This window comes from Pelmatolapia mariae, linkage group LG16_19, assembly GCF_036321145.2.
Source record: "Pelmatolapia mariae isolate MD_Pm_ZW linkage group LG16_19, Pm_UMD_F_2, whole genome shotgun sequence".
Classification (NCBI taxonomy): Eukaryota; Metazoa; Chordata; class Actinopteri; order Cichliformes; family Cichlidae; genus Pelmatolapia; species Pelmatolapia mariae.
This window is the reverse complement of record NC_086241.1, coordinates 4,996,389-5,023,962: the sequence shown is the minus strand read 5'-3', so window position 1 is coordinate 5,023,962 and position 27,574 is coordinate 4,996,389. Positions and strand designations below refer to the sequence as shown.

The 27,574-nt window shown below is 39.8% G+C and overlaps 1 protein-coding gene across 1 annotated transcript in view; it reads left to right on the top strand.

The window, feature by feature from the left end:
- The window catches only part of LOC134646417 (obscurin-like protein 1), a 31,405-nt gene extending 4,801 nt beyond the window's left edge, over nucleotides 1-26,604 (top strand). The window contains exons 3-21 of the mRNA XM_063500307.1: nucleotides 130-390; nucleotides 496-807; nucleotides 919-1,185; nucleotides 1,506-1,781; nucleotides 14,726-15,001; nucleotides 15,108-15,380; nucleotides 15,694-15,969; nucleotides 16,049-16,324; nucleotides 16,935-17,210; nucleotides 17,292-17,567; nucleotides 18,407-18,676; nucleotides 19,177-19,443; nucleotides 20,422-20,688; nucleotides 21,259-21,371; nucleotides 21,568-21,721; nucleotides 23,599-23,760; nucleotides 23,882-23,986; nucleotides 24,319-24,585; nucleotides 26,327-26,604. Coding sequence (XP_063356377.1) covers nucleotides 130-390; nucleotides 496-807; nucleotides 919-1,185; nucleotides 1,506-1,781; nucleotides 14,726-15,001; nucleotides 15,108-15,380; nucleotides 15,694-15,969; nucleotides 16,049-16,324; nucleotides 16,935-17,210; nucleotides 17,292-17,567; nucleotides 18,407-18,676; nucleotides 19,177-19,443; nucleotides 20,422-20,688; nucleotides 21,259-21,371; nucleotides 21,568-21,721; nucleotides 23,599-23,760; nucleotides 23,882-23,986; nucleotides 24,319-24,585; nucleotides 26,327-26,604 — 4,652 coding nt within the window. The remainder of the gene's footprint in view (nucleotides 1-129; nucleotides 391-495; nucleotides 808-918; nucleotides 1,186-1,505; nucleotides 1,782-14,725; nucleotides 15,002-15,107; nucleotides 15,381-15,693; nucleotides 15,970-16,048; nucleotides 16,325-16,934; nucleotides 17,211-17,291; nucleotides 17,568-18,406; nucleotides 18,677-19,176; nucleotides 19,444-20,421; nucleotides 20,689-21,258; nucleotides 21,372-21,567; nucleotides 21,722-23,598; nucleotides 23,761-23,881; nucleotides 23,987-24,318; nucleotides 24,586-26,326) is intronic.
- Nucleotides 26,605-27,574: the final 970 nt, after the last annotated feature.

Sequence of the window (27,574 nt, the reverse complement as noted above, 5' to 3'; positions counted from 1 at the left end):
ACCTGTGACAGCTGTGAACAACCCTAAATTGGATAAGTAGTTATGAAAACGGATGGGTGTTTGCTACTAACTATTAAGAATTCTTTCACTGTGAGTGTCGTATTAACTCTCTTGGGTGTTTCTTTGCAGGCACAATTTTGCGGAAGCTTCCAAGAAAAGTGGATGTCTTGGAAGGTGAAAATGCTGCCTTTTGTGTTGAAGTAGAAAAAGAAGAGATGGATATACATTGGTACAAAGATGGCTTAGAGCTGCGTGAAACCCATCAGACCATTATTAAATCCTTTGGTCGAACTCACATCCTGGTTTTCGTCAACACAATGCCCCAAGACTCTGGCCTCGTGACTTTCCTTGTCGGCAGATCCAAGACTTCCTCTCAGCTAAGAGTGAAATGTAGGGCCCTCTGAAAATTACAGTGCCTTAGATACAATATTTGTCACAAAACTTGATCAATTTTCAAAGCAACATTGGTGCATGATGACTTTTTTCTGGTTTCAGCGGCCAGACATTGTCCACCTAGTTGTCCAGTGGCTGTGCAGATCAACACAGAGCGTGCTAATGCAGCTCTTCTCTCATGGGTTCCTGCTCAGGACTCACGAAAGAATCCTCCCTCTGGATATGTGCTTGAACGGCAAGAGGTGGGCACTGGTTCGCAAGAATGGCTTCAGTGTCTGACCACCGATTCTGCAACCTCTGTGGAGATCCTTGGTGACAGTGTTCCATGTGAGGCGGATTACCGCTTTCGTATTTGCAGCGTCAACAAATATGGGAAAAGCAATAATGTTGAATTCCCTAAAACTGTTCACTTAGGTAACGTTTATTTTACTACAACTGCACTAAATCAATACCACTTGCTGTATTTCTTGATTAATCACAACAGGATACTTTTGCTATATGATTAAAAACAATTTTATTTTCCAGTTCCTGTGGCCAGAATACAAGCTCCCTTACAGGATGCCTTGGTGCCAGAGGGGCAAGACGCCCTCTTCTCTATTGAGCTTTCTGCTTCAGTTATTGGTACATGGTTCTTAAATGGGACTCAGCTTCAGGAAGATGAGCGGTATTCCATGCGTCGGTCACGAGCACACCAGTCTCTCCGCATTCGAGGAGTACGTGATACAGATAATGGAGCTGAGATTACATTCATTGCCTATGGCATCCGTGACTCTGCAGCACTTTACATTCAAGGTATGTCTGGAACATTTAGAAAAATGAAGATGAATTTGTAGGCTGAGTGGCTTATTACTTTCCTCAAATGTCTGCAGAAATGCATTCTGATGAATTTTGTATTACAAGAAAACAATTACCAATGAGCCACCATGTAGTCTTCTGCTTAAAATCTGAACTTGGACAGCCCACCTGCCAGGGGCAGTCATCCAATTGCAATTGTAGAGGGCTGTATGTGAGCAAGCACACCTGTCAGTGTCTCACCCCAAAAAAACTCATCCCTGTGGACACGTACCTTTTATTAAACTCAGTGTTTTCCTTGTGTTTTCTAAAATTTGCAGCTCCTCTTGTCAAGTTTTTCCCATTGTCAGAGATGGATCGAAATAAATTTGTAGAAATTGGGAATCCCATTGTGCTCTACTGTGAGGTATCAGACCCTGCAGCTCTGGTGCACTGGTACAAGAACGGGGTGGAATTAAGATCTGTGGAAGGTCTTCATATCCAATCAGAGGGCACCATGAGACGAATTGTCATCCAGTCAGCAGAGTTATCTCATTCAGGAGTCTACTGCTGTGATGCCATTGATGATGTCATCAGGTTCAATGTGGAAGTAGAGGGTGAGTAGAACAAGTTTCTTACATTGCGTTTTTTTGTTTTGTTTTTTGTTTTACAGAGACTAACCCTCTTCATTGTGACTTGTACCAAACATCTTTTTTATGTAAAAAATGCATGCTGTCTTCCTTTGAATTATCTGATTTATTTTTTTGCCACTTACCAACCCATTAAAATATCTAAATATCCATAGCCCCACCTGTGAGGTTTTCAGCACTCCCAGATGCTGAGAGGAACAAAACCATCCAAACAGGCTGCCCAATTGTTTTACAATGTGAGCTCTCAGATCCATCTGCCCAGGTGCACTGGTACAAAGATGGGTCAAAACTCCATTCTCAAAGTGGGGTAGATATCATATCCGATGGCTTGATGAGGAATCTGATTATCCATTCAGCAGAAGTTTCACACTCTGGCTTGTACTGCTGCAAGACAAAGGGTGACACCATCACTTTCAATGTGGACATCAAAGGTGATTTGTTTTACCTCAAGTGATGTGAAACATTAACAAGCTCCTACTCAGCAAAGCAACTAACTCTAATGACATTCTTGTATGTTGTCTGTTGCCTTTCATCTTAGAAGTGCTTAAGTGTGCGCTACCTTTTTTCAGTGTATTACAGCATGTTAGAAGTTGTCAGTAGATAGATTATGATAAATAATTTAAGTGGTTGACATCAAATCTAAACATATCTATAGCTCCACCTATGAAGTTCTCAGCTATTCCTGAAGATATGAGGATCAAGTCGATTGAAGCAGGCTGCCCCGTTGTGCTACAGTGTGTGGTGTCGGATCCTGAGGCCCATGTGCTGTGGTACAAGGACGAAATACAGCTCATTTCAAGCTCTGGATTAGAAATCCACTCAGTGGGCAACACAAGGACATTAGTTATTCAGTCTGCAGAGCTGAGCCATTCTGGTGTGTACAGATGCACCACACAGGATGATACCGTGGAGTTTCAAGTGGAGATCAAAGGTGACTTTACGCTTCTTATCTTTCCGTTCATTTTGTAACCTCACCCCCCTCTTCATAGATGCCACTAATAATCCCTGCTTCTACTATGTGGTTTGAAGGAGTGTTTCCTGCACATAACTTTAAAGAGCAGTTAACCTACTAGGTGATTACTATTTATATACATTGGTTTTGTGACTCCTGCGGCTCTCTGTGAATTAAAAGTCTCCAAAGCCCTTTTCATCTTCTGCTCAGCAGTTAAATTTTTGTAAGGTATCCATTTCCACGGCCTTGATTTTATTTAGCTGTCCTGCATTCCCAATGCTAGCTATACCAGTGACGTACTCTACTATCTTTGACGTTGAGAGAACCAAGTCACTCGAAGTGGGCAAACCTTTGGAGCTGGAATGTGAGGTTGCAGACTCTACTGTGCCCGTCTGCTGGTATAAAGATGGTAAAAAGCTCATCCCACAGAATGGTTGGGATATACAGAGTAATGGCACATCAAGGAAACTCATTATCCCATCTGCTGAGCTCTTGCACTCAGGGCTATACAGCTGTGAAACGTCCGATGACACTATCCACTTCACTGTGGATGCTAAAGGTGATTTGTTTTTACAATTAAATTGTTTTACATTTGGATCTAATTCTAAAGCTTTCTGGAGACTAGATATGACTAACATTATGATATGTGTTTCTGTGTGTCTGTGTTAAAGTGGTGCTTTGTGTGAAGTTGTAACTGTCCATGGTAAAATCAATGTGTACTGACTAAATGAAAAAAGCATAACCCTTTAAAATGCATTTCTTGCTGAATTTGAGATGGCAGATTACTTCCCAGTTTTGGGGAAGTTAAACTTAACGCCCTTTTCTTCATAGTATGAATATGTTCCATTAAGTCCATAGTCATAATATTAATCATTAATCTTTAGCTCCAACGTTGCCATTGTCGCCTTCGCTGGAGGTTGTGGAGACACAGTTACTTGAAGCAACGTACCCCCCTGCTGAACCACCCTGTGAATCCTCAGACCCTGCTTTCCAAGTGTCAAAGCAGAGGGATACAGAACCTGATAGAGAGCCTGACAGAGAGCCTGAGTTTGAAAATGGAGGCATCAAGAACACCCTTGTTATTGAACCAACTCATCCTGCAAACTCTGGAGCATACTATTGTGCAACAGCAGATGATGTTGCCAAATTAATAGTAAAAAATCAAGGTGATTATACCTTTTCTGCAAATGTGGTTTCTGCTTCAGCTGTACTAACTCTTTGTGCAGCTTCTAGTAACATTTCTATATAAATATATAATGTATCAGTTTCTCTTTAAAGTCAGTTTCCCCCCCAATGATTGTTTGTAGTGCCACCTCCAACATATCTGCTTGACCCTGATGACGAGAAGGCCAACTCTGCTGAACCACACTGCTCAATTGTTCAGCAATTTGAGATTTCAGATCCCGTTGCCAAAGCCTGTTGGTACAAAGATGGAACCCAGATCTACCCCAAAAGGGAAACTGACAGTGAATCCCAGAGAAGTAGCCAAATCTTTCCCCTCCAGTTACAATATGCCTCTGGTGATGTGAAGTTTGGCTGTGAAACAGCTCATGATGTACAGTTAAATGAGGACATAAAAGGTGGTTCCCCTCATTGTACCTGCACAATTAAGACTCAAGAAATAAGTTACATATGTAACGCTATCACCCAGCTCATTGTTTTCTCTTTGGCTTTGTCCAAACAGCAGAGCAGTGTCACTATCGTGATGAGATTGGTGAGATAGCTGATGCATCTACCCAATACACAGTGGATGGCAAAGGTGATTTGATATTTCAACATCAATCATCCATTTTAACCAAGCACATAAATGCCACTAACAATAGTGGTGTATTTTATTGTTAGCCCAATCATCTGAGGCATCTGTAAATCTTTTTTCCTTTAGAAAATTGCTCTGTGTCACATTGTCATCACTGGTTTCAGGTCATTTCCTGCTGTTTTTGCCTCTTAAATGGTTGATTAGTAGCTGTGTAGCTGCTTCTCATACTAACATATACGTTGTGTTTGTCACTTCATTCTTCATTTTAACAGTCATCTTTGCTTGTAACAAGCAACTTACCACTCTTAAAGTCCATCTTATGTCTTATTCATCACCAGATCCTCTCATTCACATTGCTGCCCTGAACGTCTCCCCGTTGCAATGACAACGAACTCTTGTCAAAGACAACAAAATTAATGTACCATAGGTTTTTATGGTGCTAATGTACAGATTTTTGGTATGAGAATATTAGGAGTCAGTTGAAGGAAGACATATTGGAGCTCACTTTCAGACCAAACCTGGTCGATCTTCTTGTTTGTCTTTGCAATGGATAATCCCATAACTCCATGCTAACCCACACTGATGTAAAATTCTGTTATAAGAAGAAGTATTGAGACCATCAACCACTGAAAACCTTTCTCTGTGTACATCACAATGCTTATAGCTACATCGCCAAGGCTCTCTTCTGATCAAGAGAAGAGCAAGTCCACAGAGGAGGCTTATCCTGTTGAAGTTATCCGGGTGTCCTCAAAATACAATTCTGGGATCTCCGGTGGCAAGGGTGGAGATACTGAGACATGTGAAGACCATTCCAGTCATACACCAACTTCTCAGTCAGCATATGAATATATGTTTGACTGCACTGCATCTAAACAGCTGAACGAACTCTATGATGGTCAACAAATGGAAAAAGCCGAATGTCCACTGTACCATGACTCTGTAAACCCAATAACAACTCAGTCTGACACACACCATCACACTACACAGCTCAAAGATACACAAGGTGAGGAATTCATTTACTATGTACAGCATACGGAAGCCCCATCTGAAGAACCTGACAATTCTTTGCAGACAGCTGTTCTGACAGATGAGTTTTGCAAGTTTTTGCAAATTGCAACTGTTCAGTCAGAGGAATCCACTTCCAAGAATCTAACTTTCCAATCAGAGGAGCTACATAGTTTAGGACAGATACCATCTGTCCAGTCAGAGCTAGGCAGCCTTCTACAGAATTCAGCTACAACATCAGAGCACAATACTGACACCTTACAGATTTCAATCAAATCAGACAGGATCTCTGAGTCTTTCAAAACTGCAACTCCACAGTCAGAGGATCTGATTGAATCCATAATCTCTGAAAGTTACAAATCAGAAGAGCCCTTTAAATCCTTACAAACTGTAGCTGTCAAATCAGAGGAACCATTTAAGTCATTGCAGACTGCAGATGTCCAATCAGAGGGGGCCTTTAATTCCATGCAGATCCCACCTGTCCTTTCAGAGAAGCCTTGTGACCGTTTACAAACCGAAACTGTCTATTCAGAGGGGCCCTATAACTCTTTATGGACTGCAACTGACCAATCAGAGGAGTTCAACAGACTCCTACAGAAATCTGCTGATCTTTCAGAGGGGCTCAGTGACTTCCCTAAAACAGCATCCCTTCAATCATTGGATTTTTCTAACCTTAAAGAGGTAAAAACTTTCCAACAAGAGCCATACGACTTGCAGCAGTCTGCATATGTCAGATTGGATCATCCCGATAATACAGGACAAGCAGTTTCTAACGATTCGGAAGTGCTGTCCCTGCCAAGTCAGGAAGCAACAGTCCCCGCAGAGTTTTATCGCACCCTGGAGACCACGGAAGAACAAGTAGACATCACATTTAACTCTGGGAAAAGACATTTGACCAATTATGCAGATCCTTGCAATATCAAGCAGAGAGCAACTGTAGAATCAGAAGAGCTCTACCTCTCAGGGACACATGATGGTTACTGGAGTGACAGTGTCACTGCAAATAAGGTGGCTGTTGAAGGTGATTTAAATGGTTAGCATTACCAAGCAAAAAATGAACGGGCACAATGTTGACATTGTGAAAAATGATTGAGATTGCCTTTTTTTTTTGCAATCATTTACATTTTGGCAATCTCTATAACTACTCACTTGACTTTATTTACACTAAAAGTACTTCAGTAGTTGAATTTGAGCTTTGGTGGTCTGGGAGGAACATTCAAAATAGAGCAAAGAGTAAATACATTAGCTTCAAATCCTAACTTGAATGCCCAGGTATCTCAAGTCTAACCAAAGACACATCTTGTTATATTACTAATAAATGAGGACATATTTTTATTATGACTTATTTTAACTCTCAAGGTTTATTGGCATGACTAATCTTGATGTTAGAATTTGATTTGCTCTTTCCTTTTGTTTTTAAAGCTTCATTTCTGTTGTAGTCAGTAATAGTGATGCAATTTTCTCTTGATGTTACCTCAAACATCCCCAGCTCCGCCTGTGAGAATTACAAGACTTTGTGAGGCTGAAAGGAACAAGTCTGTTGAAGGTGGTGAACCCCTAACGCTGCAGTGTGAGATATCAGATCCTAATGGTGAAGTTACTTGGTACAAGGACGGAATAAAACTTCTTGAAGCAGCTGGGCAGGACATGCTGGCAGATGGTTCTATAAGAACACTGACTTTCCGATCTGCGACACTGTCTCATGCAGGGATTTACAGCTGCAAGACAACAGATGATGCAGTGCAGTTTCATGTGGATGTTAAAGGTGACAAAAGATGCTTTCACCTGTTATGCAATTAGATTTTAGTGGAGGTTATTTGCATACAAAAAAGTTTGATTTACTCACAAAACGCAAGCTTTCTTTTTAGTTTTCTGGAAAAATATAATTACCATAAGGTAGACAGATTTAACAGTTTCTGTGATAGAAAAAAAAATCAAGACACTTTAATATAGTTAAATACAAAACCTCAACTGATTGAAAAACTTTACTGTAATCATTTGCAATCTGCACAAAATTAGTTCTTGGATTAAGTTAATTTAAAAGAAAAATAAGTATAAGTACAATAAGTACAATACAAATATTTAAATTACATTTAACTAGTAACCACTGTCATGTGCTTTCATGACTTCACTCTATGATGTCTGAGTCCATGAATCACAGAGACTGAAACTACAGCTACCTGTGTGGTGCACTCTGGGAGTTCTGCTGGGATGATTTTGTAGGCCAGCCTTGAAGTACGGCCCTGGATCCCTTAATTAAAAAGTCAATTGGATTTCTCCAAATGCTTTTGGATTGTCACAGAAAATAAGCTCTGAGTAAAATAAAAATTCATGACACATTTGTTCAGCAGGATAATCTCTGCAAATGAATTCCAACTGTATGATTTCTGAAGTGTAAGTACAATCTCAAAGAACTACACCATGGTCACATGACGTCTTAACACCAGTAAGCTACTGTGTCTGATGTTTTTATTTTGAATATGCTGTGACAACTTCTACAGTCACATTTAGCCACTTGTTCGCAAATGGTTTCCTCAAAATTGACAAGTGGGGTAATTTCTTGCATATTCTATGTTGCACAACAAAACATTAACATGTCTGCAGGTTGCGTTAATCATGCTAATCCTAGACTTATTTTTGACAACACTGCTCAGGGGACATTAAGGCTCTGTCCAAGTTAGTACTTAGTTTATAGCATACTCCATTGAAGTTAACGAATGAGAGTTTTCCAACACTGTGCCATGCTCTATTTTATCTTTAAATCAAAATTAAAGAACTAGACACTGTCTACAATTAGCTAAAGTTGCCCTAGAAAGACAGTGCGGCTTAATCTGATTTTTGACTTATTATCCAAGAGGAAGTTAAGTGTTTTGCAAAGTCTTTAATTTGCCAAGCACTCATTAGCACACAGTCTGCATTCTTTTGTAGAGAAAATACCCTTGCTTGGCCGAACTAAAACAATTCAGTAGAATGACACAAGTAACATAGCAAAGACTGCAGCAATGAGCCTGGCTAACTTGCAAGTCCACTTCTAATACCAAGCAGTCTTGAAGGTTGAGAGCATTCTCTTACAGTGTTACAAATGATGTCTACATGTTTACCAAGCTTCTGACATGCAGTAAATACACTGTATAATACATTGTATAATGTGAGAAGGATGGTGGGTTGTTAGGGATTTAATTGTTGAGGTTCTTAAATTTAACTTACTAGAACAGTATTATTACAACTTAGGTGAGAACATGGACAAAAAAGTTCTTTGAGAGTACTTTAGTGTTCAAGAAGAGCAAGTTTAAAAAAGGTCTTTGGGAAAAATATATATTCTTGATTGGGGCTAATGGAAACAACTGTAGTTTTAATAGGGGTGCATTGCGGCTCTCTGTGGGACATCACTGACATGTGAACTGACCAAACATGCCCAAAGATTCAGTATATTAACCCTATCATTAAGTCATAATATCCAATTAATGAAATCCTTGTCCCTGCCAAGACAGTATACAGAAGCACACAGCCTTGACGCAGGCAAAGGTATTTTGACCCAAATGTCTTAGATGTCTTCACAGTTGTGTCAAAATAAATCTGAATTGCTTTGTCAGGGACCCAGGGTTTCATTAGTACACTCACTCTTTGCTTGACTAAGTAAGGTGACTGAACATTGGAAGAATTCCAACTTTCCAGCTTCCTACTGTAAAGGCAGGAATTTTCTTAAGGCTAAATTATCTTCTATACTCATACTGTAGGCACTGACCGAATGTGTAAAACAAAAAATGACTTTCAACCATTTGTAAGCATAAACCTTTGCTAATTAAGTATACTTTATCATACATTTGCTGTCACTGCAGAACCACCTCAGTTGGGTTTTTTAAAAATTAATGCAATAACTTTCTTACAAGACCGACTCTGTTAATATTAATAAAACTTTTGGTAGACAGGTTTACTAAATGTATCTAGCTGAATCTTTCCTTACAAATACTAATTTGAAAATTTCTAATGTAGTTTATTGATTTTATTGGAAAGCTTCAGTTTTAGGGCTTTGCTTTGCTTCTTTTGGTCCATTACAGTACATGTTTTATTGACCAGTTCTATCTTACATTCAATCCTGTAGCTCCACCTCTGACATTTTCAGCAATGTCTGAGGTTGACCAGAAAATGACGGTCATAGCAGGCTATCCCATTGCTCTACAATGTGAACTGTCAGACCCCACTGGACAAGTCAGTTGGTACAAGGATGGAACAAAGCTCCTACCTCAGAGTGGAGTAGACATCCAGTCAGAGGGAAATTTGAGGAGTCTAGTTGTCTCATCAGCCGAGCGGGCTCACACGGGTGTATACCGTTGCGAATCAAAGGATGATGACATCCAGTTCACTGTGGATGTAAAAGGTGATGCTCAAAAAACTCTGCAGCGCTTTCATTGTCTTGCATTGCCACTAACAGGTTAACAGCAGGTGATTTAGTCACGTTTTTGTAGTGACCTAACAGAAAATTGTTCATTTTCCGGCCTTCCTAATACACTACTCATGCCACGTTAAAAAGCAGAGGCCAAATGTAAGTAATTTTTTATGTGACTTTAAAGAAAAACTACTCCCCATCACACCTATTCATGATGACCCCTTTTTTAACACTTTAATAAGAGTAGAATGAAAGAATATAGGACATCGTCACACTAAACATCTCATTAAAAATGTGGCGTCATAATGCAGCTTCTGGTTAAGCATATCCGATATATAAAGAAAGCTGTGAGTCTACTTTATTCTTTTTAATGTCACTAATTATATGCACTTCTTGTGCCATAAACACTCTTATGTCTAACCTGTACTTTTTGTTGGTTTCATATTGATCGTTGCTCTTCTAGACGTTCTAGATGTCTTTGAGTTCTTGTTTATGTTGTTTTGTCAAAAGCACCTTGTTCTTAAAGACCTGTGTCAGCTGTCTGCTGCTTTGGTTGAATTTAAGTTCCTACTCATTTCTAACTGAATAAAGTGTAGTTTTGATATTTAAAGACACTTTATTAAGACAATCTTTTGCAATTTTAAAAACCTACAGCCCTACCTGTGAAGTTCTCAGAGCTCCAAGAGAATGACCGGAACAAGTCCGTCGAAGAAGGCGCTCCCATTGTCCTGAGATGCGAACTCTCTCATGATCCCTCTGCTCATGTCAACTGGTATAAAGACGGGGTAAAAGTTCTGCCACAAAACAATGTGGATGTACAGTCAGATGGACTGACAAGGACACTGCTCATCCCTTCAGCTGGAAGCGCACATGCTGGTACCTATGAATGTTCAACAAAAGATGACACTGTGACTTTTAAAGTGGATGTAAAAGGTGATTTATTTCCATCCTCGTTATCGTCTTATGGTTCTTATTCTGTTGTGAGTAGCTGAAACATACTTTGATTTGAATGATCATGGGAAAATGGTATGACTGGCTGGACTGTGTTTTGCCTACCACAAGCATCTTACCCAGTACCCTTGTTATTCTCCTCTTTTAGGCCGATCGTCACAGATCATGCCACTCCCACTGTCAGAAAAATACAAGCTGATTGCAGCTGGTTGTCCGATTATCCTCCAGTGTGAGGTCTCAGACCCTGTTGCCCAGGTTTCCTGGTTTAAAGATGATTTGGAACTATTCTGCAAAACTGGGCTTGATATGAAAAGAGATGGCAACTTCAGAAAATTGATGATTCATTCTGCTAAAGTCTCTGACTCTGGTCTCTACAGCTGTAAACTTGCAGATGACATTGTGACATTCCATGTGGACGTCGAAGGTGATTTTCTTACATTCCCTTTCAGTTAAAGAGCTTACAAGTGTGAGTTTGGGGCATTTTAGCATGGCCATAGTTACCATAGTTACCCTTAAACTAGGCACTTCTTTTTATTCATGCAGTTGAAAACACCTTGTGAAAAACCAAGTCTAATCCTAGCTGTGCTAAATTAACCAAACTCAAAAAGTCTTATTTTCACACTGCTTGTTAAATGATGCTCTGTCAGCTTAACAGCAGTCCTCTGCAAATCTTTTAATACCCCCCCAGCTACTCCTGTGAGGTTTTCAGCGATTCCAGAGGTTGTGAGAAACAAATTTGTTGAAGCAGGCTGCCCAATTAAGCTGCAGTGTGAAGTGTCAGAGCCAACTGCCCAAGTCTATTGGAACAAAGATGGAGAACAGCTACTTCCAGAGAGTGAATATGAAATCCAAGCTAAAGAAAAACTGAGAGCACTGGTCATTCAGTCAGCAGAAGTCAGACACTCTGGGATGTACAGCTGTGAGGCCGCAGATGACCATATAGAATTCAAGGTGGATGTTGCAGGTGATCTAAGTATTTTGAGCTTCGTCAGAATTACTAACCATCTATTAATACTTGGCTAATAGACTAGCTTAGGGAACAATATTTGAATGTATAAGTTAGATGTGTTAATGCTTGATTATGTGCTTCGTCTTGTTTATAATGTTGGTGAACATATTTATCCAAATTAAAAATGTAAAATTTGGAGTTTTTGCTATGATTTTGATCACAGATAGGTAATTACTCACTTTTAAAATTTCATCAACCCTGCTTCCAGAACCAGGTAACAGAAACAACACTTGCAGCTTTTCGCAGAAAAAGAAAAAACAGCTAAAGAGCTAAATTGATTGGCTCTTTAGCTGGTGGAGACCAAAACTGAGATATAAAAAAGAAAAGAAATTTAGATTTAGGCTTTTTCAAGACATAAATGTCTTTGTCTTTGTAAATCAGCACAGACTAAGGGCTCAGGAAACTGCTGAAAATGTTGAGAAACATAGGTTGATCAGAAATGAAGCCAGATTCAGCAACTAATATAAAATAATATAATCCTCACCTCTAATGTTTCCAAAAACACAATTTGATCAATTATAATACAGTATATAATACAATTTTGAAAAAACAGATGCCTTGTTTGTCTTTTGACTGCGTTTTACGTTGTTTTGATCTACTGATTAGTTTCATTTTAAATTGCTTTTTACTACAGCCTCAATCAAAAGTTTAAGATCACTTAAAAATGGCAAGAAAAATCATGTTTTACATGGTTGGATCAACCAACAAGAGGAAATGAGAGTGAGACAAAACATTTTTTGGAGCATGCAATTTATTGAAAACAACGCTTAAACTAAACAGCCTGTTTTAAAGCTGATCAGAAATTTAGGACCACACCTCCAAAAAACCCAGTAAAAGAATAAAAAGAATAAAACTTTCGTCCACCTTTCAATGTCCAATGTTTGGTGCGCTCTTGCAAAGTCCAAACGGTCAGTTCTGTGGCGTTCACGGACACGAGGCCATCTCTGACATTTTCAGCCTTGTCTGAGGTTGACCAGAAAATGAAAATGATGTCAAGGAGACGTTTTTTTTTTATTTTTGAAGCCCTTCGGTGTCTGATGGTTATGGGGCTGCAGTCGGCACCAGCAATGGCCTTAATTTGGGTCGAGGATTGTCCAGTTTCTTGATGGACAGCCAACTGGATCCTCCGGCTCAGTGCTGGTGAAATTTTGGGGGTTTTCCACTTGACATTTTGGTTCCATAACCCTCAAGATCATTTAAGCTGCAATTGTGTGCTGCGAGAGACCCTGCATATGCAGTTCAACAAGCCGGCCACGTTCAAAAGGGGAACATTTTTTTGCCTTTGCCATCAGAACGTCATGACAGTGTGACTACCTGATAGAAAATGACAATGAAGCCACATTTTTGCACAGATTTGGCCTTTTAAAGGCTTGTGGTCCTAAACTTTTGATCAGCTGTAAAACAGCCTGTTTCAGTTTAAGTATTGTTTTCAATAAATTGCATGCTCAAAAATATGTTTTGTCTCACTCCCATTTCTTGGAACCTTGTTATGATCCAACCATGCAAAATATAATGTTTTGCCATTTTTCAAGTGGTCTTAAACTTTTGTTTGGGACTGTATGTTTAGGCACTGAACATTAATGGTTAGGTTCAGGAAAAGATCTTGGTTTGGAATAAAACCCCTTCTCAAAAAGTGGCCATGCCCACTGAGAAATTATGCTTCCCAGTGAGTTTAAATATGGTGCCAATTCATACTTTATGAGTGTCCATATGCTATGACTTTGAAGTAAGACCTGTTTATGGGTGGAACCATAAACCCAGTGTGTCACTGCACCAACACCAAAGGACAACTTGTTGGTACCTGATAGATGCCCGTCTTGACACAACAACAGTATCTGACTCCCTAGGAATGAGACCAGGCATGCTACACTATTATTACATACTACATTGTAGTGCTATATGTTAAAATAATGGTGTGATTTCACTGTCTGCCAAACAACATTTGCACCATTCTGGAGCCAAATATCAATTAATTAAAATCACTGTTGGCATACCTCACCCTTGACTATAAAAACTGAAGTATGTTGTACAGTGTAGGATAACAAACGCAAATCTGTTTACCATTGCTATCTGGTTACTGTTAATGAATTGAAGATCCTATAGCATGGGTTTGATTCTCAGCTGTTCCAGAGGCTGAGAGGAACGATCCTCTTGAAGCAGGCGGACTGATAAAACCAAAGTGCGAGATCTCACATTCTGCAATCCAGACCTGCTTGAATGAGGATGGAATAAAACTCTTCCCAGAATCGGAACTAAACGTTGATTCAAAGAGCAAAAAGAGGACACTGGTTATGAAACCGGCCACATCTTCATGCTCTGGCGTGTACAATTGTAAAACTGATGATGATTCAGAGTTCAACGATTTCTGTGTGGAGGTGAAAGGTGATATGATCTCTTTTGGCCATGTTTTCTTGGCAAATGTTTTAACTGTTCTGTTTTGTACACCTTCATGACCTCTAATACTTAACAAAGCAAAACCTGATCATCACCGTATCCATCATAGCTGATTTTCTTATATGTCTAAACGTTTAGCTGCTTTCTGTATACATGCTTTACATTTTAGGACAGCGTCTTCAGTGTCCAGCATGTATTTTGATGAACTTTTTTTCCCGCAAACCTGTGTAAATAGTATTTCATGAGTGCAATGCCGCACATATGTTTTTACATCACTTCAAATGTGGCTTAACACCCACCAATGCTTCTGATGTCTGTGAGGAGTTATTATCTTGACAGCAAAGCTTAAAATCAGCATGACTAGGCTGTGAAAAGTTGTGCATGAGCATAAATAATGAGATCTAGATTCATGCAAAAACTTATTTTAGTATTTTTTTTGTTTTTGTTTTTTCTGCAGCACCACCGGTAACGTTTGCTGATATCCCAGAGAGGGACCTTTTCCAGAGTGTTGTGGAACATGAACAGCTTGTTCTGTCATGTGAAGTATCAAGGTCTGATGGTGTTGTCAAATGGTACAAAGATGGAACTGAAATGCAACCAACCAATAATGTTACAATCCAAGCAGAGGGCACCAAAAGAAAGCTGATTATACATTCAGCCCAACTGTCCGATACAGCTACGTACACATCCCGTGTAGGAGACAACGTTTTAGTCTTCAAAGTTAACATACGAGGTAATAAAATACTCAAATACAACAGTCCAGAATTCAAAAACTACATCTGCTGATTGTATCTACGTGTACAGATGTGGCTTCAATTACTTGTACTCTTTCTCCAAAGAACCTCCTGTGACGATAATCTATCCCAAGGAGGATGTCCACCTTGACCGTCATGTCCCCGACGAAATTATTCTGAGCTGTGAACTGTCTCGTGCCAGTGGTGTGGTCAGCTGGTATAAAGACGGTCAAAAGCTTCAAGAGAGTGAGAACATCAAGCTCAAGGTAGAAGGGCCTTATCGACGACTTAAGATACTGTCTAGTGGAGTAGAGGATTCTGGAGAATACGTCTGTGATACAGCTGACGATTCAATATTCTTTCACCTAAATATCACAGGTACAAACACCTGACAGTATAGATACTGTCTGTGCATGTGGGGATATGTCACTATTCTAAGAGAAAGGAGCACAATGTCCTATTAGGGGGTTGGTATATTTAAATCAAACAAGTCAATGTCACGCATCATCAGAACATTTTTAAGGCTAAAATATTGTTATCTAAATGGCCTCCCACCAAGGTAAGGTAAAATTATCTCTGGTCTGTTGCTCTACAAAGAGCTGAGAAATATTTTAACTGCTGCACAGAAGCCTTTACAATATTATGCAGTATTGTTTTAATTGAAAAGCTGGGTAATACCGTTCACTTTCAGAACCTCCAGTGAAGATTGTATCCCCAAGTCAGTCAGAAATGGAACTGTGTCAGCAGACCTCTGAGAGGATGGTACTAAGCTGTGAGATCTCACGGCCCAATGCAATGGTACGCTGGTATCGTGATGGACTCGAGGTGGAGGAGAACGACAATCTCATTCTGGAGGTGGATGGTGTCTACAGAAGACTTATTATACCTGAAACCACTGTCAAAGATTCAGCAGAATATGTATGCGACACAGCGGATGACTCCAAGACGTTCTTTGTAAACATAGCAGGTAATTAAACTTAATAATTAGAAGGCTCTTGCTATGTCAGCATATATCCACTCTAACCTAAGATTCACTTAACACACAGAGCCTCCTGTTCGCTTCATTCGTCCTCGGAAGATGGCAAGTAGAGTAGAGAAAATGGCTGGGGAGACTCTAGTTCTAGACTGCGAGGTTTCAAGATCAAATGCTGAAGTCACTTGGAAGAAGAATGGGGAAGAAGTCGAAGACTCTAGAAACATCACAATCCTTGAAGATGGCGTCATCCGTCAGTTGACCATTCACTCTCTGACAGTGGAAGATGCTGGGCAATATGTCTGTGACGCAAAAGACGATGTAATGGATTTCAGTGTGATAGTGCAAGGTAGGTTAAGCCTCATGCCTGAATTATGCTTCTGGGGTGAATCTATGTAGAGCCACTGATGTTGCCCATGGAAGTGGCAGGCTGCATTGATGGTGATGTGTGGTTATATTTCTAGGAAGGCTATAGTCTAAGGTTTCAGAAGGGTTTGTGCTTACAACATATCTATGATGTAGATTTAACACAGACGTACTGTCTGTAAACAGGCCTAGAGACTAGTTGCTGATCTCCAGTTGCTAGGGAAAAATGTGTGTCCCAGTACCAAAAACCTTGTGATTGTTTTGGTTTCTATCAGATTGCTGCAGTTGCCTGTAGTGTGCATGAAAGATAGAGATTTGTCTGCAAACACTTTACATTTACACTCCAAGCAGCAGTAAAACTTGGAAAACATTGACAAAAGTAGGACATTATTGCTTTAACAAACACATTTTAGAAGGCACAACTTTTACTTTGAAGGCAAATGGTTTCCAGGCTGTTCCAATAGTTTGCGAGTGCAGCGTATATAGCTTGACTGTCCATTGGCTAGCAGTGAAGGAATACATTTTTCCTTTGCAGATGGTCTGGCAATTATTCTGTTCCAATAAATGGAATGTTCTGTTTTCTTCATTTTCAGAATTACCTGTAAAAATTCTTGGAAAAACAGATGCAAAAATAGAAAAACAGTTCTTAGTATCAGATGACATTATTCTTGTATGTGAACTCTCAAGAGCCAATGCCTCAGTCAGCTGGTATAAAGATGACAAGCTTATTGATGACAATGAGCGATACTGCATCGAAGAGCAAGGTGTTTTCCGATCTCTGGTGGTCCTAAATGCGGCATTTGAAGATTCAGGGGAATATACCTGTGATGCAGTGGATGATAAATTGGTCTTCTATATCACTGTCAAAGGTAATATTGATAATAAATAATTAACAACTTGTCTTTCCTTTATGTTGAACACAAAATGATAATGTGCTTGTTTTTGTTCAGAGCCTCCTGTGCAGATCATTGGAAATGCAGGCCACCCAGAGCATCATATACTAGTAGCAGGAGATGATCTTATTTTGGAGTGTGAAGTGTCTCGGCCAAACGCCACAGTTGAGTGGTTATGGAACGGCAAGATATTGAAACCAGATACTCGTGTAAAAATTGACAGCTATGACGTTGTGAGGAAGCTTGTTCTCTCTGGACTTCAGCCCTCGGACTCTGGAGAATACATTTGCGATGCCCTCGATGACAAATTGATAACAATTGTAGAGGTCCAAGGTAAGTTAAGATGATGTTCAAAGATGTGTCAGAATTTCATATGACTAGGTTTAATGATGCTTGCACTTGGAATTTCAAGCAACTTCTTTGTAAATGTATTTTTGCTCAGAGCCGCCAGCCAAGTTTCTGAATAAAAAAGCAAACAACATCACAGCCTATGAAAACGAGAGCGTCACACTGTGTGCCATTGTGAGCCATGAAAGAGCAAATGTTCGGTGGCTGAAAGATGGCCAACTATTGAACGAGGAGAACATTCACATCTCCAGTGTGGGTAATACCCACAAGCTCACCATTAATCCTCTGCAGCTGTCTGATTCTGGAGAATATGTCTGTGACGTGAAGACAGATGAGATGTATTTCAGTCTTTTAGTCAAAGGTAGGAATTTGTCACTTAACAAAATGTGACCTCTCTTTCTAAGTATTTGATTACAAGATGCCATGATCTAAAACTGTATTTCTTTGCCCAACAGAAATGAAGGTTAAATTTATCAGACAGTTGGAGAATATCAAGGCTCTAAAGGGAACCCGCCTTACGTTACAATGTGAGATCAACAAGCCAAAAGGAGATGTTCAGTGGCTAAAAAATGGCAACGAGATCTCTCCTAGCCGTCGGCACACAATCAGGGCTCAAGGTAGAGAGCGGAGCTTTACCATCCACCAACTAATGGAGGAAGACAGTGGAGAATATGTCTGTGAATCCACAGATGACAGGACCTCAGCCACTGTTACTGTAGAAAGTAAGTCCGTATAAATCTTTAAGAGAGACAATATGCTGGCCAATGTGCAATTGTAACATGTGAGCAAAGTTTGAGCTCACAATTCATATGAATGTTTTTCAGCCCCCCGTATTATTGAGTTCATAGCAGAGCTTCGTAATGTCATCATCTGTGAAGGAGAAGATGCCGTTTTTAAGTGTGTGGTTTCACCGGAGGACACCAAGTTGGCGTGGCGCTTAAACAGCAAGCAAGTAGCCCTGAACGAGCGCACCGTGGTTTCCAGCAATGGGCTATGCCACATGCTCTGCATCAACAACTGCATGGTTTCAGATAGCGGCAGAGTGACAGCTGATGCAGAGGGGTTGATTTCAGAGGCAGAACTACAGGTTCAAGGTGAGTTGCGGCCCCTGCGATTGACACTTCACAAATTTGTCTGAATGATCCATAGAGGTTAGAATATTCAACATTAGGTTTCCTTATTTTTCTTTGGTGACTATCAAGCTTCAGTGGAGTAGTTTACCTTTAACAGCATATATGACACATATTCCATGCAAACAACTTTAAACTATTGAAAAGGTGACTTTGACAGCTTGCACCTCACAGGTTCTCATATCAGAATTCCTCTGGTTACTGACAGAGACAAGTGGCTCAGTGGTTTTGGCGTGTATTGTACTGCAGGGGGTAAGGCCCCACAGAGCTTTTTACTCATTCTCTGTGCTTAAACTTGCCATGCACCTTTGCTGGTTTACATATTCCCGTTGGTTTGGGTGTGGCCTCACAGTAGACTTAACAAAAACCATATACATAACTTAAACATACTGTAATTGAATAAAAGTGATGCAGTAAAACTGTTGACACGCTGTTATATACTAATTCCTAACATTCACTTCAAGAGCAACAGGTGCTGTTCAGTAAGAAAATGACACCAGTTGTAGCTGAAGAATACAGTGAAGCAACTCTAGAAGTGGAGGTGAGTGTGGATTCGGGAGAGGTGCGGTGGATGAGGCAAGGGGTGCTAATCCACCCTGGGGCCAAGTATACCCTGAAGCACAAGGGCCGCAAACACAGTCTCACCCTCCACAAAGTGTCAATGTCTGACCGGGGCACCTACAGCTGTGAAACCCTTCATGACCGCACACAAGCCCAGCTCACAGTGGAACGTAAGTGCCCACGTGTTCTCACTATGCCCTGTTGTTGTTTGTTTACCGCTGTTGCCGACAACCCCATCTCACGCGCAGCCTCCATCACTGCTTCATATGAAGGCAAATTTCAATTAACTGAGTAAGAGTAATTTGAGTGACCTGGGGACCAGGTTGGCACTTGTACTGAAATATGATGGAATCCAACAGGTGATATCCTTACAGCCCAAGCTGACTTTCGGACCAGGGTTTTCTGTTGTGACGCAGGATCAACAAAGCCCTGATAATTACACATGGGCGGGACACACTAAATTCTATTCTAAGGGTTAAATGGTTGATAATTAAAAGATGCCTCTGTTCACAGCCCATAATTTGATTTTGTAAACAAAATAGAAAATTCCTATGAATAAGCGTCATTTAACTTTCTCGAGAGCATGGCCTGGCACACTGTAAAACGGGTATGTTGTGGTGATTAAGATGTACTTATGCTTGTTTTTCTTTGCAGATGCTTCTTGTGTTTCGTAGTCCTATGAGCCACAGGCCAGTGGGTGAATTAAAGGCTGTTCTTTCAACACTAGTGTGGGTGGGAAGGGGAAAGTCAGTACTTCAGGCTGCTGTTGGCACCTCCTATGAATTTGGATCTCCTCCTATTGCATCTAAATTTACACCCTGGCCTTCAAAATTGAGGTTGTTGTCATCAGGTCTCCAAAATAAACACTCCTTTTTTTCCACAGGGAATGTGTGTCTGTGTTAGAATAAGTGAAAAATGTTGGCCCTTCCAAAGTGCACTGGGCTTTTGCGTAAAGCCCAGTGCTCAAATGGCTTGTGTACGTGCCAGCTTGTATTGTTTAACCACTGTGCACCAAAAAGACTCCACGCCTGTTCTCCGACTATAAAAGGACGCCATGTCTGCTCAGCGCTAAATGCCTGAAATGAAAATGCCTGTGTTAGGTTCCCAGTCTCTCAAACATGACTTTTCCCACTTTGATGCCTCTGTAGCTCGAAAAATCACAATCAAGAGGGGACTGACTGACATTAAAACCACAGAGAGGGAAACAGCTTCTTTCGAGGTAGAGGTGTCCCATCCCAATGTCCCGGGCACATGGATGAGAAATGGACTCAAGCTTAAGCCAACTAATCACTTCCGTATGAGCGCAAAAGGACAAGTCCACAGCCTTACTATCTCTAACCTCTCAGTAGAAGACACTGGCACTTTTGTGTTCTGCATAGAGAATCTGAAGACCTCTGCAAGGCTTGTTGTAAAGGGTAGGTACTTTTGAGAAATTGCAAAGAGAAGCAGCTTTGCGATAATGAGTGCAAATTGCTCAACTGTTAAGCTCAATAATTATGTAAGTAATCCAGGCCAACTTATTATGCACTTCTGTCCACAGCAGGCAAACTGCAACTTTACTCATTTTGTTGTGACCTTAAACTGGTAGCTAAAGTGGCCCACTCAACGCTGGCCATGTGCCAACAAGTGGAGGCATGTAACAGAATGGATTGACTGCACTGCTACCACTGCCTTTATCCGGGCTCGTGTTACAAACACAAATTGGCCTAGCCCAACCAAGTGAAAAGCAGTAGCTCGGTTGAGTCTTTTCTGTCAGGTGTCATTTTAACCTCATGCTGTAAAATAATCCACTCCATAACCAGTCACTCAGTATGCATCATCCCTTTGAGCTCGGTATGAAATGCTGTCGATGACAATTGGATAAAAATGTCATCGCAACGAGTCCATATAAGTTACTCCTAAAGGTTAATTTAATTTTGAGCAGCAATGCGTTTGAAGAAATTTAAGCAGGATTTTGGTTGTTAAGTAATCTCTTTCTGCACCAGAGCCCCCAGTGACCATTTTCAGAAAACTGGTGAACCAGAGGTTCCCTGAAGGGGCAGTAATCTCCATCGAGTGTGAGCTGTCAAGACACAACGTGGATGTGAAATGGATGAAGGTCAGTGTTTGGTTTTTCTATTTATTCTTTACTGGCAACATTTGTGATACTGACAAAAGACCACAGAAAAAAAACACCCTGAAAACACTGATATTAAAATGTTGTGAGTAATGAGTAATTTCCCAAAACCAACTCTTGATCTCTGCAGAATGTTCAAAGTAAAATTTTACTGCATTTGTTTTCTTATCATTTTCAGGATGGGGCTGAGGTGAAGACCAGCAAAGACTTGCGCATTTATGCCATGGGAAGGAAACGGTTTCTCCAGATCATGAAATGCCAAGTCAGTGATTCTGGCATGTACACCTGCGATGCAGGAGATGCAGCTACATCCTGCACTGTGGAAGTCTACGGTACAGTTTACTATGTAAAATGATACCAACTTGATGGCAACCAAGTATTAAAGCAGTTGTAGGTTTAAAAAAAAATTGTTACTGGTCCTAAATTTATATAGTTTGGATAATAAGCGATATTATGAGATGGGGTGTTTTTTTGCATTAAGGACCTTACAAAAACTAGAATGATGACTTATATATACTCACTACAGTGCCACATCAAATGGTTGGGCATTTTTATTCAAAATTACACAATTACTACCAAGGTCATCTTCTGAACTATGATCAGACACTGTTAGATGGCTTGGAACCTGAATGCTACACAGCTGTAGCCAGTGTATTCAACAAGAATCACCTGTTGCTTCAACACTTATAAAGCCCACGTGCCTGATTATTGGTATCTATGCTGGTATAGCTGGACATTATAGCATCAATTGCCAAGTATTCGCAAGGCAAACAAGCCAAGCTTTAGTTAGCAGTTAGCAATAACCTCACTAGCTCCCTCAGTCTCAGGATATTTTCTTTAGGTGATTTTATTGGCTAAAGGCCACGCTGAAGCATTAGAATAAATATGTTTTGCACCGTTCCTTGAGAAATTTACTTTTCTTAGCTTACTAGCAAGTGCAAAATGAAACAACAGATTCAAAATTAAATTCATCAGCAGTATATTGCCTCAAAGTGAATGCTTAAAATGTCTACATGTGGATTCTGTAGACCCGAGTACCCTTTCAAGTTTTCTCTGATCAAGTTGTAACTACAACTAAAAGTGGCGCAACCTCATACTGGAGCATATTTCATATCAGCAAGCTAAAAATTTAAGTGCCATGAATTACTTACTCAAAGAGTCAGAGATTGGAAATGGTGTCATGAAAACACCATAAGATACATTATGTGCAAATGTGGTTTGGTCCAATATAAGTTACTTACAACAAATAAGTAACTTAATAAGTTACTAAATATAATTTTGTATTGCCTGCCAGCTGTTTCAGGTTGTGGTTAAGGCTCCATTATATCAAGGAATAAAGTAGTCTAGTTTTGGAGATATTGTTGCTTTTTGGCTAACAGTACTAGCAAGATTAGTAACTTTGTTCAATCTATTTGACAGTAGTTTAAAAAGCAGTGAGATATTTTTTATCAAATGTCAGTTCTCCCTTCACAGTTAAATTAGCTTTTTGCTTGACACAACCGCTTAGAGCCTTGAAGACATAGGCATGTGCTTTTTATGCAGTACTTACCACAAAACGGCTATAGTTAGCGCTCCTGCTTCCATGTTTCTTTCTGATTCTTCACAATCTCATTGATGCTTTTAGCTTATGTTCTCTAATGTCTGCTTACAGCTAAAACATGTCATCAAAAAAGTTTGCTAGTTTCAGAGTTGGAGTTCTGTTCAGAGTTCTGTTAGCTTTTTTGCACCTGCTTATTGCTAGCTTGTTTAATGAAGGAAATAGAAAACAGCTTTGTAGGTTAGGGTTACATATAAAAAATACATTAGTTACAAGTTTCTGTGTCTGAGTAAAAATTAGAAACTTAGCTATACAAATATATTGTTCTAATAAAATGTTCATAATTGTAGCCCCAATAGTGCTATTAGGCTATTATTACTAATTAGATTGGGAAGTTAATAAGTAATTAATGATTAATAATAAATTATTAGTACTGCTGGCTGTGGCTGGTATTTATGGCCATGTTGTTTTTGTAAGGAGTTGAAACTGCATTCTATACGTGGCTTTCAGCTTTACAAATACAGCACAATGCTGCCATCTGCCTGCAACATGTTCTATGTCTGCTGGATGTGTGAATGAGGACTCTTTTGTGATCTTAAATATGTATATATATATATACATATGTATACATATGTATTTATATATACATTTTTTTAAATTTGAATTCTACAGCGCGTGAGCTGGTGATTCTCCAGGGTCTTGAGGACCTGGACATCCAAGAGGATGAAAACGCCGTGTTTGTTTGTGAGATCTCAGTGGAGGATGTGCCGGGGGAATGGTACAAAAATGGGGAGCGGATACAGCCCACCAGCACCATTAAGATCCGCCAGGAAGGTTCGCAAAAACCAAAACAAATAAACAAACAAAAATACATTTTAGGCTTTAACCAGAAAGAAAACCTGAGAATTTGAAAAAATTTTTTATAATAAACGTTTCAGAATTTTTCTCATTTCAGGGACAAAACATTTTCTTCTCATGTGCAACGTGCGAGCAGAGGACTCTGGAGAGATTAAGTTTGTGGCGAGGCACATTGAATCTGTTGCTTACTTGGAGGTGGAAGGTATTCAAATAATGCACCTACTAACTAATTAGAATGGATAAACCATACTGGGGCAACCTGATGATCCTTAAGTTTTGGGGGGGTTATTTAATGGTTTTATTGTTGTTGGTTTTCAAGAATCCTGTTTAGTTGGATTAACTGAGCAAAAATTTCATTTTTTTCAATGCAATCAATATTTAGGTTCACATTTCCTGTCTCTAGTGCATATATTTAATAAATAAAATATGTATTTTCTAATCATTAAAGGAAGGTGAGGTAAGGTTACGATGTCTACCTCAGTGTGTTGTGATTTCAATAAGACCCATATTTAAACTACATTCCTTCCCTTTCAGAGCTTCCAGTTAGTATTGTAAAACCTCTGCAAGACAAGACGGCCCTTGAGAAGAGCCGTGTGATCTTGGACTGCACAGTGTCCAACCCCAGATGTAGCATCCGCTGGTACAAAGGCAGCAATGTCATCCTGCCCTCTGAACGCTTCGAGATCTGCAGCGAAGGATGTTATCGCAAGCTGATCATCCAGCAGGTGGCGCTAGATGATGAGGGCACATACAGTGTGCAGGTTGGAGATTATACTTGCTCTGCAAAACTGACCGTGGAGGGTAAGAGGCTTTTTCATTGAAGCTTAACGTCATCAGTGCACAAAAATGACATCTGACTAAAAGTTAGGTCTAGTTCTTTTAGCAGGATATTGTTATATAGGCATGTACCACCTTTACTAGGTCTGTTTTTATTCCTGTGCCATTGATTATCCCATAAAATAGGTTGTAGAGACAAATGTCAGGACTTACATTTTTGTCACCCCTTCCCCCCAGAGTCTGTTATTAAAATACCCAGAGTCTGTTATTAGAGCTGTAACAGGATGAAATCCCTCTCTTATAGTAGCAACAGCAAATACTGTGTGTGCATATATAACCAGATAGTGCCACCTACTGGAAAAGCAGAGTTACCACATGTAATTTCTTATTTCGTGACATCGGGGTGTAACATCGGGGCACATTTTTATATAGGAGTCAGTCTGTTTTAATTTCACAATTACCTCATTTAACTTGATCATGGGTGATATAAAGTAATGTTCATAGATAAGTCCCCAAACGGGCAAATTAAAATCATCTACACTGATTTGATTCTACACTGATTTCATAGTGTAGTGGTTTACAAATTTGCCTAAATCATGAAAGAGTCCTGTTTGAGAACAGAATGAGAGCATGGCCAGCAGAAGAACCCCTCCTAGGTTATTCCTGGGAGGGCAAATCTACTGTGGCGCTGCTTTGTAAATATGGGAACAGTTAAAGAAAGATTTTTCAAAAGTAGGCTTTGTTTAACTTTCAGGTAAGCAATGTAATAATAATGATGATGATCCAAGAGGCAAAAACATGGGACGTTTCTTGGCAACATAATCTGACGTTAAAAATATCAGCCGGGCTCTTTAATGTAAGACATTGACTTTGTAATTTTAAAAAAATCATCCATCCAGCCTCTTAACTGCTAATTAGTATGCAGGAGCAACACTGTTAAAAAGATTGTTGAATATATTGTAGTCTGACGTTCAGTGCTCTTGAATGTTTGTGTTATCCTCGATTTTGGTAGTGAACCTATAATATCTCCTTGGATACTGATGTTCAGAGTTGGTTATAGAATAAAATCTTGAACAATTAAGATTATAGCTTTCGATTTTGACTGTGTGGCTGTAAAATCTGATCACAGTTTTTCAGTCTTGAAAATTTTGTGTGGCTGTATTCTGTACTTATGAATTTATGAGAGCACTCAAACGCTGTAAAAAAAAAAACTGTCAAAAAATCATTTTTTTTTCCAACCTCCTCACTGTAGTTTCAGGGCCTGTGAAAATTATTGGATATAAATGAGCTGATTCTGAGGGGATCGGGTGGGCCCTTGTTCATATTTGGTTGATTTTTCTTCGGTTTTTCCTTCACAGTTTATTTTGGTGTACTTCCCTGTAATCCTGTAATTAAATAATTTTTTAAAACAGTTTTCTTAATTGAGGCTTAATTACCATAGCATGGAGAGAGAGAGAGAGAGAGAGAGAGAGAGAGAGAGAGAGACCCTCCATTGTTTTGTTTTTAACCAGTAGGTGTCAGCCTCCTCAAAGAGTTAACTGTCTACTTCTTACCTTGTGAAGTAAGATAGGCCTTGGCCTATGACAGCTGGGATGATCTCCAGCCTCTCTGTGACACTGAATTGGATGAATTGGGGAAAAATTGGAGTGATGGATGTTTTGCCTCCTTTGTTTTAACTTTTCTGTTCAGACAGAGACATCTTCTTAAAAATGTGTATTCGTAGGTTAAAACAGTTAACCGCTTTTTTTCTCGTGCCCTTACCCAGCCCAGTCTTTATTGATGGTCCGAGAGCTTAAAGATGTGGAAGTCATGGCTCCTGATGAGGCCTGCTTCGAATGTGAAGTTTCAGCTCCTGTCTTCAAATCCCCAGTGTGGACTCTGAATGGGGAGCCTTTGCAGCCGAGCTCTCGGGTACGCCTGGAGAAGATGGGCACAGTGCACAGGCTGACCCTCAGGCAGACCTCTCCAGAAATGAATGGCGTGGTAGAGTTCACAGCTGGGAAAACAAAGAGCAAAGCCCAGCTACGGATAGTGAGTAAGTAGAATAATGGCAATTTTTAAGAGGCAGTATTTTAGTAGCTTTATTTGCATATTTGATGTGACTTTACATGATTCATAGAGGTCCGCAGGGTCATCCTCAAAATATGGCTACAGACATCCTTTAATATTATAGATTATTGTTAACTTTTCGGTGTGTGTGTGTGTGTGTGTGTGTGTGTTGTAAAAGTCATGCTCTAGCCGGTTAAACATGCAATTTAAAACCTGGTGGTGTAATTGACACCTGAACCACTAGATGGAGGTAATAACAAAGTCTCAAATTTGCTCCATTCGAAAGAAACAAAGAAACAAAATATAGAAAGTGTAATGATGCACAGTTGGAGGAGAAAATGATGTTTGAGTGTAATAGTAACATTATGTTTTCTTTGCCATGAACTGAAAATGCAGATTTGCAGGTGAACAAAACAAACTGCCCATGTGGCGTATTTAAAGTGTGTTGCATGACTTGGCGTGGTATATACAGCACAAAGCAATAAAAACAGTAAATGTTTGGCTCCCAGAGTGCTGCGTTCTATTATCAATATAGGGTGTTTATGGTGGCAGTCCATCAACAGGCATGTAGGTCAAGCAAAATGGAGCACGCACCCGCCGAAGCAGGAGTAGGTTAAACTATTTTTAGTTTTATTATGTCGCCTTTTAAATGAATGTGTGCTATGTTCAGGCAGTAAAACTGTCAGAAATTCCCTCAGCTTTAAAAAGAGGACAGATTGCAACATGAGCAGAACCCATGCATGAGTAGGAAAAGTCAAAGCAATTAAAACACTGGTGAGGTAGATGGATTTGCTCTGATTGTATTATAATAAATTTAATTTTGCTCACATGATAGCTGCATCTACATTTGGATCTTATAATATATGTGATTGCCTTCAGGTCTCAGACTTCAGAAATCATAAGAAATGTGTGGATTACTTTTGTAAAATGAAAGCTTAAATTGTTGCTATTATGCAAGGCAAAA